We start from the raw sequence: 12775 nt of genomic DNA, 5'->3' as shown, positions 1-12775 counted from the left end.
AACTAATCTATATTTTGCAATGTGAAAATAACTATTAAAGTGAATGCTTTTTGCCATCTTAAGAATTGCCCAAGTTTTAAAATACTAAATATTTAGCTTTCTAAAAATTTAACGTTTGTATTTTTGTAGATTTATAAGACGAGAAAAAGAAATTGCTGAAACTAGGTTTGAGGTGGCTCAGGTTGAAAGTCTTCGATATCGACAAAGAGTTGAACTTTTAGAACGGGAGTTGCAAGAACTTCAGGATAGCTTGAATGCAGAAAGAGAGAAGGTGCAGGTATGTACATATACTAAGCTTGAAGAAGAGCTCATTTTTATTTCCACCATGTTACAGAAATTTAATTTGATGTCAGCACTCAGCCTTACAGATTCATTAAGCGTCCATTCAGTATGCCTAGGTGGTTACAGGGTCTGTTCTAGCCTTCTGATTTAGAATTCTGCTTCCATAGGATTAGCTCTGTGTGCTGTACATTGCTCAGCTTCCCTGAACTTTGTTTCCTTATCTGTAACATGTAGATGATAGCTATAAGGATTGAGATTGTGCTAGGGACGAATTTAGAGTATAGTGTATGGTATGTAAAATTTCAGCTTTTTAACCTATTGTAGCTTTTGTGTATCAACTCCTCAAGAGTCATTCTATAATAAAATTTGAGAGTCCTTGTAGAATAGATCAAAACTACTGTAGAGTAATTTTTTTTCAGCAAAGAAGCAAAAGGAAGAATCTGAAAGGTAAGAGCTGGAGAAAGGAAAGGAAAGTGCTATGTGCGATTGTGGTAATAGGGAGCTCTCTATTTTAACTCACAGTACCTCTCAGTACCTATTGCTGAGTTTGCTCCTTTTGAGGAGATCTAACACATCCCCATATCTAGAAGGAAGGAAACTAACTGGTCCAGACTCTCTTGGGGAAATAAGAAACAAAACACAAATAAGTAGTTGACATAGCTGTTAGGGAGAAACCATTGACTGGGGGAAAGTGGGTAATTAGACTTAAGAGACTGTTTCTAGCAAATTGCTGTCTCACCATGGAAATATTAGGTCCTACATTTCATGGAGTTTAACCCTGGGAAGAAAGAGGAGATGGATCATCTAGTTAGATTATGTTTTAATCTCAGCCTTCTCTGTTTTCTTTGCTAATTTTTAGGCTATTGAGCACTCACTAAAAGCTCAGCTTGTGAACAGGTTGACAGGGGAAAACCAACTCTGAGATATAGTAAGAAGAGCCAAGAAGTTAGCGCACATTTTGTCAAGAATAATAATCAAAGCGTGATCAATACCCAAGTGCTAAGGTGGAGGCTGAGACAAGTGGATTCCTGAAGCTTGTCGGCCAGCTAGCCTAGCCAGACCAGTGAGATGCAGGTTCAGTGAGACACCTTGTTTCAAACCATAAGGTAGAGAATAATAGAGGGAGACATAAGTCAACCTCTCACTTCCAAATGCACCTACACAAACACATGAACATGTCTATCCACACAAAATAAAGTAACATCCTATGCAAATTAACAGCCAGTGGAAGAAAACCAAATGATAAGAAACTTCTAAGCCAGAGAAGAAAAATGAAAAATCCAAGAATCTAAATAACATTACTCATACCAAAGTACAAGAAAAAATACAGAAGATAAAACACAGCATTTTTCCTAAGGTGGTGGTGCTTCTCTGTTGGCAGCATTTGCACTGTCTTTTTAGTTTGTCCCTTAAATCTCTTAATTTATTTAAATTCATTTGAAATTAAGAAGTCTCATAAACCTGCAAGCTTTCAAAGTTTTCATTAAGGTTGAAATTGAAATCCTCTATACTTTGTTATTCGGAAGATTGGAACTGGTAGGGAAAAGGTAGCTCTTTGAATGTGATTGTTGACCTGTGTGTCTGTTTCAGGTAACTGCAAAAACAATGGCTCAACATGAAGAACTGATGAAAAAAACCGAAACAATGAATGTAGTCATGGAGACCAATAAGATGCTAAGAGAAGAAAAAGAAAGGCTGGAACAGAACCTGCAGCAAATGCAAGCGAAGGTTTGTGTCTTACCAGGCAAGAGCAGAAGCTCTTATTTATTTGTGATATAGATGAATTTAACACTGGTTATAAAAAAAAAAATACTTGAAACTATTTTCAGGTGAGGAAACTGGAGTTAGATATTTTACCTTTACAAGAAGCCAATGCTGAGCTAAGTGAGAAAAGTGGTATGCTGCAGGCGGAGAAGAAGCTCCTAGAAGAGGATGTCAAGCGTTGGAAAGCACGGAACCAGGTAAATACAGTTAGTCATTTACTGTCATAGAAATGATTTTTAGGGGGGCTGAAGAGATGGCTCAGTGATTAAGAGCACTCACTGCCATTCAGGAGGACCCGGGTTCAATTCCTAGCACCCACATGACAGCTCACAACTGTCTTAACTCCAGTGCCAAGGGATCTGACACCCATGGCAAAACACCACTGCATGAAATTTTAAAAAAAGAAATGATTTTAAATAATACAGTAAAATTTAGAAGTATAAAAATAGTTAGGAAACTGATGAAAATTGCATTTATCAGTAGATCCCTAACAGGCAAGTATGGCATGTTACAGAAAAATTCACTTAAACTTTATATATTATTTAAAGTTCTTGTCATTCTAAGTGGCTAACCTTTAGCTTTATTTCTAAAATACTTTATGTGTGAAAATATATGCATGTTTTGTTGAGGCACATGTAGAAGTCTTGTTCACTGGGCCTTTCAGGATAAGCCCATACATCACAGTACATTTGATAAGAAGTGGGCCTTACAAATACTAGTTATGTGGCTTGTGATTTACATGTGAGTTTCTTAACCACTCTGAACTATAGTTTTCCTCATTTGCATCATTGTGGTGACAAAAATTAAATAGTAAATGTTGTTTCTCTGACACCAGTAAATGATGTAGAATAGTAATAATGGAAATAATATTTTGGAATTTCAGAGCATTTTTATTCCTCATTTTGCTCTTACCAAACAATGAGAAAAGTCATGTAAGGAAGTTGAGCTAACCAGCCCTATTGGTATTTTTGTTATGTTTGCCTGACGTTCACAGTTAGTAGAATAAGTTGCATTTAGATTGGCCCCACATGTTTAGACTATAAAACATATATTTATCTATATAAATATAACCTCACTGAAATTATGTATATAATATTGAAAGCTTTATAAGTAGGCCACTGAGATGGCTAATTAATTACCTAAAGACCTGAATTTGACCCTCAGAACCTATGTGGCAGATGATGAGACCTGAATTTCATAAGTTAGCTTCTGACTTCCACATGTCTATCATGGTATGTACATACATGCGCGCATGCACACACGCGCACATCTTAAAAGAAAAAATAAACTTTTAAGATTCATTGATGTTCATTCACAGCTCTGAAAAAATGATGAACAGTTAGTAATATTGGAAGTTTTCTTGTCCTTCTATCTTGGCTAGATTTTGCTGTCCTAACTAAAGCTTTGAACTTACTGTTTTGGTACTTGGTTACTTGGCATGCAATGTAGTTAATGGAAGTAATTGGATATTTTGCCATTTTACTCTTGTCACTTTTTGTTTGTAAAACTTGATGAAGCAAAGTATGCATGTCTGTTATTCTAGCATCTGGTAAATCAGCAGAAAGATCCAGATACAGAAGAATACCGAAAGCTTCTTTCTGAGAAAGAAATTCACACAAAGAGAATTCAGCAGCTAAATGAAGAAGTTGGACGACTTAAGGCTGAAATTGCAAGGTATTAGGAATAAAAGTTGTGAAATATATGTAATGGAGGTTTTTTCTTTTTCCCATGAGACAGGAGCTCACTAGGTAGCCCAGACTATCCTAATGCATTCTGTGTATAACCCAGGGTTACCCTCCCAAGTGCTGGAATTACAAGTGTGTACCACTACAACTGGCTCTAATAAAAATTCAAATTTATTTCAACTCTTTATATGATCCTGAAGCACTTACTGGTTAGTAGGAACTGGTAGAGCCTTTCCATGTGGCTCTTTGCCTCTTTCTCTGTTGAGTGAAGCTAACACCCATTTAATTCTTTGTGCTCATATATAAAGTTTTTCTCTTGATTGTTTAAAAGCTATGTGCTGTAACTCTAAGGCTAATTTATTTTCTCAAAAATATAATCAGTAATTTATAATTCATCATTTTGTCTTTGTGTTACTAGTCTCTTTATAAATCTATATAATGGGGTTGGGGGCTTTGTTTGGCTTTAATTTGTGTTTGCCCTGTATCTTATAGAACACTTCACAGCTTACAAGTTTCTGTCATATATTTACTTTATTCTAATCAGTATTCATGTTCAGTGTGAGTGATACTATTTCTGTTTTAAAAAAATTCAAAAAGCTTGACTGTGTACTTGCACAGAGTTGGTGAAAGTCCAGTTGGTAACCTCATATGCAGGAGGGCAAACTGCAGAGAGCATCGCCAAATGTGCTTCAAGAAGAACATGGCAAAAATTGTATAGGCTTTAAGACCCAACCAATAAAGTTCCTCTCCTACTTAGGGAGACTTGGATAACATCTGACCTGTAGAGTCCTCAGTTAAGCAGGTCTAGTGAAATTGAATGGCTTCACTTGATGACTTTGAAAATCGTGTTAATGACTACTTAGTGGTTCAATGTGTTTTAGCTTCAAAACGGGTGTTAGACCTGTGTAATAGGTCTAATAAAGGGCTAAATTCATAAAGTAATTATCTATGAAGTAGAGGTAGCTTTTAATTAGAAGGCTCTAATTAAAGTAGTACAATATATACTTTTAATTGTAATGTTTTAAAATTTGCAAAACATTTTATGTAGTTCCTGTACAAATCCTCTTCTCTCATTTTTTTTTTCAAAGATCAAATGCATCCTTGACTAACAACCAAAATTTAATCCAGAGTCTAAAGGAAGATTTAAGCAAAGTACGAAATGAAAAGGAAAACATTCAGAAAGATTTAGATGCCAAAATAATTGACATACAAGAAAAAGTCAAAACGATCACTCAAGTCAAGAAAATTGGACGCAGGTACAAGACTCAGTATGAAGAACTTAAAGCCCAGCAGGATAAGGTATTTTGAGGAAATTTTTTTTCCCCTTTTTTTTTTTTTTTTTTTTTTTGGTTTTTCGAGACAGGGTTTCTCTGTGTAGCTTTGGAGCCTATCCTGGCACTCTCTCTGTAGACCAGGCTGGCCTCGAACTCACAGAGATTTATCTGCCTGCCTCTGCCTCCCAAGTGCTGGGATTAAAGGCATGTGCCACCAACACCCGGCTTTTCCCCCTTAATTTTGATAGTTACTAGTTTTTAGGGTCTGAACTCAGAGACACTTACAGTGATACATTTATTTGGTTTAAAGTTATTGTATACCTTCTCACTATGTATCTCAAGCTAACTTAGAACTGAGCCTCCTTGAGTTTTGGATTACAGGTATGCACTACCATAACTGGTCAAAGATGAGTTATGAAATATGGCAATCAAAATACATTATAAAGTGAGAACAAAAAAAATATAAATGCTGAGTGATGTTTTTGTTGTTGTTTTGTTTGGTTTTTTGAAACAGACTATCATGTTACTCTGTAGACCAGGCTGGCTTCCAACTGACAGAGATCTGCCTGCCTTGCCTCCCAAGTTCTGGGATTAAAAGCAAGCACCAGCATGTCCTGCCTTATTTTTCGTATTTCTAATATTAGTTCTTTGCAAAGCTGATTTCAGGACTGTATTAGTTACCTTGTTCATTCTTGTGACCCAGTAGTATCATATTTAGGACATACAGTCCACTACTGCTGGGATGCATGACTCAGGGTTCCCTGGCAGGACTATGCTTCCTACTGCATGAAATAGAAAAGGGGGAGTCCGGCTCACATGGCTTTCCTCCTTTCCTCTTTGATTTAGTCTGGGGTGCCAGCCATAGAACAAGGTGTGTCTTTCCCCTCTCAGTTAATCCTTTCTGAAAAGGTCCTTACAAATTCACCCAAAGGTGGGCACATCAAAGTCTTAGGTGTTTGTTATAGTAAGTTTGACAGTCCAAAATTAACCATCAGGGTAGCTTATTGTGAATTCAAGTTATGAGTATTGACAAGGGATAGTTTTACAGCTAGTCGTTTTGAATCATTTTAAACAAGTAGTATATAATAACTATCAGCATTTTTAGATACTTTTTTATTAGCACTTTGGTGTGTTTTTCTTGTTGTGGAAGACAAGTTTTGAAAGAAGGTGCTCATGCTCTTGTGTCACTCTCTTCCATTTCACTCATCCTCGGAGGCCGTGTTCAGAGCCAGAGGTGCATTTACAGTGCATCATCTTTAACATTATCTGTATGGAGAGCCATAACTCATTTTCTCATTTTGATCATTAAAAGTGTTCTGTAGCACTTTTGAGTGCTCTTATAAGTAATTTTGTGCAATTGAGATGATCTCTTTAAACTTATAGCAGCAGAATCACTAAGTAACAATGTGCTATTACTAATCTTAGGCCATGGAGAGTTCCATTCAGTCTTCTGGAGACCATCAGGAGCAGCACATCTCTGTCCAGGAAATGCAGGAGCTCAAAGATACCCTCAGCCAATCTGAAACAAAGACAAAGTCACTCGAGAGTCAAGTGGAGAACCTGCAGAAGGTATGATTGTGGAGGCAGTGGAAGGCCAATGTCCCTAATTCTCTCTGTAAGCCTTACTAATGTACTTAAACACTGCCACTCCATACCATGTAGGACCTTTAGAAGTATTCCAATACCTTATAACATACATGCTTTGTACTGATTTGACTGAGTTACATGGTGTTACTTTTTCCTTGAAAAGACATTATCTGAAAAAGAGACAGAAGCAAGAAATCTCCAGGAGCAGACGGCCCAGCTTCAGTCTGAACTGTCACGCCTTCGTCAGGACCTTCAGGATAGAACCACACAGGAGGAACAGCTCAGGCAGCAAATAACTGAAAAGGATGAGAAGACAAGGAAGGCAATTGTAGCAGCAAAATCAAAAATTGCACACCTAGCTGGTAATTTCATGTATATGCTACAATTTGAATTGCACACTAAAACCCGATTATGCAGTACAGACTTAAAATTAAATGTGAAAGAGAAACCAATATTGTAGATTGGCATGTTGGAATTTGTTAGTTTTCCTTAACTTTAATTTTTTTATAAGATTTATTTCTTATATGTATAATGTGTGTGTGTGTGTGTGTGTGTGTGTGTGTGTGTGTGTGTGTGTGTGTGTGTGTACGTGTATATATAAAACTGTGTGCCTGGTGCCCACAGAGGCCAGAGGAGGGTGTTAGATATACTGGAACTGCAGTTACATATGGTTGTAAGCCACCAGGTAGGTATTGGGAACCAAACTTGGCTCCTCTAGAAGAGTAGCCAGTGTTCTCCAGACATTTTAATTTTCAAATGATATGTTTGCTGTGTTTGTGAAGCATGCTCTAATTTGCTTGACGTGCTGCTCCCCTTTTTAAATTTTATTTATTTAATTTCTTTCAGAGACGGGGTTTCTCTGTATAGCCTTGGCTGTCCTAGAACTAACTGTAAACCAAGCTGGCCTTGAACTCACAGAATTCTGCCTGCCTCTGCCCCTCAGAGTGCTGAGATTAAAGGCATGTGCCTCCACCACCCAGCTGCTCCTCTTTTTGTTAGTATGAAATACTTCTACCTGTGGCATTCTATAAATCCAGAACACTGCCTACCTGTTTGCAAACAACAAAGCATGGGTTCTTATCAGCCCAAGGACTTTTCCATACTTTTGGTGTAGTACTCCCACGGACTTTCAGGGAGAATGCTATGTCACATTCATAAGAAACCCAGTACTGAAAAGGTTCAAGGCCTTAGGATAAATGAATTGTGAGATCACTTTGATTCTGCTCTCACTGTTATTATTTCACAGCAGCTTCATAAAAGATTTAGTGATCTTTTTGGTTTTTGAGACAGAGTTTCTGTTTAACAGCCTTGCCTGTCGTGGAACTTGCTCTGTACACCAGGTTGGCCTTGAACTCACAGGGATACACCTGCCTCTCCCTCCCTAGTGCTGGATTAAAAGTGTGCTCCACCACACTTGCCTTCGCTGATCTGTTTTTTTAATATATACTATGTAGACTGTGAAATGAATATTTTATAATTCCTAATAATAAACAATATACATATATAAGCAAGCTAAAGTTAATGTATATTAATTTAAGTTTTTTGATGTTTTAGGATAATTTACATTTTTTCGCTGAAGTATATATTATAATAAACACGGATATGTTTAGAAATTTGTTCATTGAGATGGGTAGTATCAAAACTAATACTAACTGTGCGTGCCAAGAACATGTTTCTGATGGTTAATTATAATTATGTGCTTATTTTAGGTGTAAAAGACCAGTTAACTAAAGAAAATGAAGAGCTTAAACAAAGGAATGGAGCTTTAGATCAACAGAAAGATGAACTGGATGTCCGAATGACTGCTCTTAAGTCCCAGTATGAAGGTCGGATTAGTCGCTTAGAGAGAGAGCTCAGAGAGCATCAGGAGAGACACCTTGAGCAGAGAGATGAGCCTCAGGAGCCCACTAATAAGGTGACCAGCCAGTTCCGCTTACTTGACAGGCCACTTTGTGAAACTGTATTTGGAAGTGCTGGTTGTTTAGGAGCCTTTGTTAGAGGGAATTTGGACTAAAATCACAAATCCACAGGGACAGTTGGTAGTAATCTGATGTCTTTGTTCAGTGGTCTTGAGGGTGTAGGAAGCACCATGGTCAATGCTTTTCCTCTTTATAGGCTCCGGAACAGCAGAGACAGATCACACTGAAAACCACTCCAGCTTCTGGTGAAAGAGGAATGTGAGTCTTAAAGTCTTGTCAACTCATGTTTTCAGTATGCTTTCATTCCTAACTGTAAAGCTTTGGTGACTAGAAACACTTTGTGTCTTAGTTTGTGATTGGCTTCTAAGACAAGCTCCTACTCATTCCCTGTGTTGTTTTGTGACGAGTATGAAAGTCTAGGCTAAGGCTAGAGAGATGGTTCAGCAGTTAAGAGCACTTGCTGCTCTTCTAGAGGTCCCAGGTTTTATTCCCAGCACCTGCACATCTTCTCATAACCATCTGTAACTCTAGTTCCAGGGGATCCAACACCTCTGGCCTCTATGGACAGCAGGCACACACATGGTGCATAAGACATTTACTCAGGCAAGATTTGAGCATTTGGGTTTGTTTGTTTGGTTGGTTAGTTTTTTTCCTATATTTCAATGTTCTACCACTGTAGGATATTCCCTATAGCTTTTAATGCTTAAATTCAAAACCTTTTTACTCAAAGTTTTCAAGTTTTACGGATGAAAAATAGAAAGTTATATCCAGTCTTTAGACTACTTACTTTAAACCTACCAAGTCTATTCAAACAGTGTTCAGAAAAATAGTAAGATTTGAACCGTGTTAAGGTCATACGTGCTGAGCATTCATTTTAAAAAGTACATGCCTCGATTTTCATAGAATATATGTATATTTTACAAGGGATCTTCAGCCTAAGTTTTGTGACTATGTTACTCTTTGATTTTTCCTCCATTAAGTGCCAGCACATCAGACCCACCAACAGCCAATATCAAGCCAACTCCTGTTGTTTCTACTCCAAGTAAAGTGACAGCAGCAGCTATGGCTGGAAATAAGTCAACACCCAGGGCAAGTATCCGCCCAATGGTTACACCTGCAACTGTCACAAACCCAACCACTACCCCGACAGCAACCGTGATGCCCACCACACAGGTGGAGTCACAGGAAGGTGAGTGAAATAAGGCATCTGGTTGGACTAGCTGTTTGCATAGATTTATTTTGAAAGGATGAGAGCAGCTGTAAGGATAATAAATAGAGCATGTAAATTTTAAGTCAGACGTCATAATAAAAGTAGTTAATATTTGAAGTATATACTTCCTAGGGCACTTGTGCTTAATTTTTTTTTTTCCAATTATAGTAATCAAACTCAGATAAGTGTTCTTTGACTAACCTATATTCTCAGACCTATGTATTTGTTTATCTTTGAGTCCAGGCTGGTCTCCAACTCATGATCCTTCTTCCTCATCACCTCAAGTAGCTGGGATTACAGGCATGTGCCATCACGGCTGCCCAAGATATTTAGTGTAAATCCAGTAAATTTCCTCCTCTTCTTTGTTTTTCAGCTGATGAAGAAGGAAAATATATTCCTATAAATATGTGCTTTGCTTTTAGGAACCAGATGTTCACATCTGATAGCTAAGAAACATGCTGTGAAACCCACTTTGAAAAACCATAATATAAAACTGCCTGCTCTTCTCGATGATTCTCCACTCTGTTCCCATTGCAATATAGTAATTAAATTATTGCACTTGATTTTACACATATCTTCAATATACAAAATTAAGAGTCTCAAAGTAGTCACATTTCTTTTTAATGTTCAGTCTCTTCCTTTAGTCTCAAAATAGGTGTTCAGTAAAAGGTTTGTAAGATCTTAAACTGCCTTGACATTAGAATCGAGTAAAGTTTTCCAAGTATTTTCAAATCTCATCAATCAGAAGCAGAGGTAGGCAGACATCTTGAGTTCAAGGCCAACCAAAGTTCTGTAATGAGACCATGTCCCTAAACAGTATATGATATAAACACTCTGAAAATAAAGAGTATATCCTTTCCGCTCCATTCAGTAAAAGATTATCAGTTAGATTGCCAATTAAACTTGGGATTTTTAGAGAAGAGGAACCTTGTTTTGTCTGTTTTGTGTGGTGTTTAGGATCAAACCCAGGGCCTTACCCATTTTGTGCACGCACTCTACCATTTAGGGCTTTACCTGTTCCCAGTCTTCATGGTGGTATTATGATGCCACTTTAAAACAAAATGAACTGAAGAAAAATTCCTGACCATTTTCAGCTTCTTAGTATTAATTTCATCTGGTTATAATATTATTAGACCAACAGTTTCAAATATACGTTTAATTTGACCAGCAATTATTACATACTGCTTCATTAGTCACATAGGCAGTACAATACAGAATACATAACTTTTTCCCACAATACTTTTGTGTAGTAAATGGTAAGACATATAAAAACTAGAGAATACAATGTATACCAAAGAATAGGGTAAGACAGTGACTCAACTGTCTTGTTTACTAAATATTGCAATTTTTTTTTTCAGCTCTGCAGTCAGAAGGGCCAGTGGAACATGTTACAGTATTTGGAAGTGCAAGTGGATCTGTTCGTTCTACTAGTCCTAATGTTCAGCCCTCCATTTCTCAGCCCATCCTAACTGTACAGCAGCAAACACAGGCTACAGCTTTTGTGCAACCCACTCAACAGAGTCACCCTCAGATTGAGCCAGCAAACCAAGAGTTGTCCCCAAACATAGTTGAGGTGGTACAAAGTTCACCAGTTGAGCGGCCATCTACTTCCACAGCAGTATTTGGCACTGGTAAGATTTAGTTTCAACTCTGTTTTGTCTGTGTATGTCTGTGTACTGTATGTGCCTAGTGTGCACAGAGGTCAAAGGAGGGCATCATATCCCCTGGGACTGGAGTGACAAGACAGTTGTGAGCTCCCATGTGGGTGTTGGGGCTCTTAACTGCTAAGCCATCTTCCAGACTGGTAAGATTAATTTTTAAAATGAAGCTGGAGTAGACCTATATACTTTAAGTTTCTTAGAGACAACATATATCTTGACTGTTTCCTATAACTATTTGCTTTCTATCCAGTGTTATTGTGAAGAAAGCAAATATTTTATTTGGTTTTAATCATATTGGGCTGATAGATACAAGAACAATTTCAAATATGCATTTTATTTAACTAAATTGCTAAATCTATTGTAATAATTTAAATTATTAGAAAATAGTCACAATATTGTTATCTCTAAGAAATACTTTCATATTTACTGTTGATAGATTTCGGTCAATTTTTGTCATGAAATAAAAGTTTTTCTTCTCCCCCAGATATTTTGGGCTGAATTTAGAGGTGAAAAATAGCCAACATATTATATGTAACTTAACATGAATCCTGAAAACTAAAGATGTTCTTTTTACACATAGTATAATCTTTCTTTTAAAGAGTTCTGGGTTTGATTGAAAGTACTGTGTAAACTTTGTAAATTATATTATTTATCAGTACAGTCATAATAAATCAAATGTGTTAGGCAAGTTTGCTAATTTTAAGACTATTTCTATTATTATCTTTGTCTAAATGCTCTGAATTGAGCTTTAAATTATATAATCTGAAAGTTTCAGCCACCCCAAGTTCCTCTTTGCCAAAGCGCACTCGGGAGGAGGAGGAGGACAGCACCGCAGAAGCAGCAGACCAGGTTCCTGATGACACTGTGGAAATGCCTCTCCCAAAGAAGCTGAAGACAGTCACACCCGTGGCAACTGAGGTCTGTAACGTGCCTTCTGTGTGTCATCATTGCATCAGCAGAACTGGGAGTTAGCTGTTAGTCCTAACCGATGGCAGATTAACTTTTGGGGGTCATAATGTAGTACCTGAAAAATTCTTGAATATTTCACCGATTACTAAGGTGTTTGGCCATTATCAGTTGTTTTATAGTCTTTATAATATACATATTTTCATGAATTTCTTCCCATTTTAATAAAAAGCAGAAACACAAGCTGAATTATATTTTTATGAGGAAGTTTAGTCATTGACATTCTGCACCTGTACTTGGCATGTGCTTCTAAGATTACGTTTAGCCAAAATTGTTTCTTTTCAAATACTAGACTGTGATGAATTGGGTTGTATACCAAACATTAACAGTGATAAATGTTACTTGTATGTATTAATTCATATATCTTGAAGAGGTATGTTATTTGAGTATATTTTCATATAAATAACATTTCTGGCATAGCTTCATA

General features: G+C 37.1%; 1 protein-coding gene across 1 annotated transcript in view; it reads left to right on the top strand.

The window, feature by feature from the left end:
- The window catches only part of Tpr (translocated promoter region, nuclear basket protein), a 58173-nt gene that overhangs the window by 30318 nt on the left and 15080 nt on the right, over nt 1-12775 (top strand). The window contains exons 28-39 of the mRNA XM_027417406.2: nt 130-277; nt 1873-2010; nt 2112-2243; nt 3590-3720; nt 4820-5030; nt 6431-6574; nt 6756-6954; nt 8302-8507; nt 8708-8769; nt 9492-9700; nt 11080-11352; nt 12152-12300. Coding sequence (XP_027273207.1) covers nt 130-277; nt 1873-2010; nt 2112-2243; nt 3590-3720; nt 4820-5030; nt 6431-6574; nt 6756-6954; nt 8302-8507; nt 8708-8769; nt 9492-9700; nt 11080-11352; nt 12152-12300 — 2002 coding nt within the window. The remainder of the gene's footprint in view (nt 1-129; nt 278-1872; nt 2011-2111; nt 2244-3589; nt 3721-4819; nt 5031-6430; nt 6575-6755; nt 6955-8301; nt 8508-8707; nt 8770-9491; nt 9701-11079; nt 11353-12151; nt 12301-12775) is intronic.

This window comes from Cricetulus griseus, chromosome 5 (genome assembly GCF_003668045.3).
Source record: "Cricetulus griseus strain 17A/GY chromosome 5, alternate assembly CriGri-PICRH-1.0, whole genome shotgun sequence".
Taxonomy (NCBI): Eukaryota; Metazoa; Chordata; class Mammalia; order Rodentia; family Cricetidae; genus Cricetulus; species Cricetulus griseus.
Note: the sequence above shows the minus strand (reverse complement) of the source record. Positions and strands in the feature narration are given on the sequence as shown.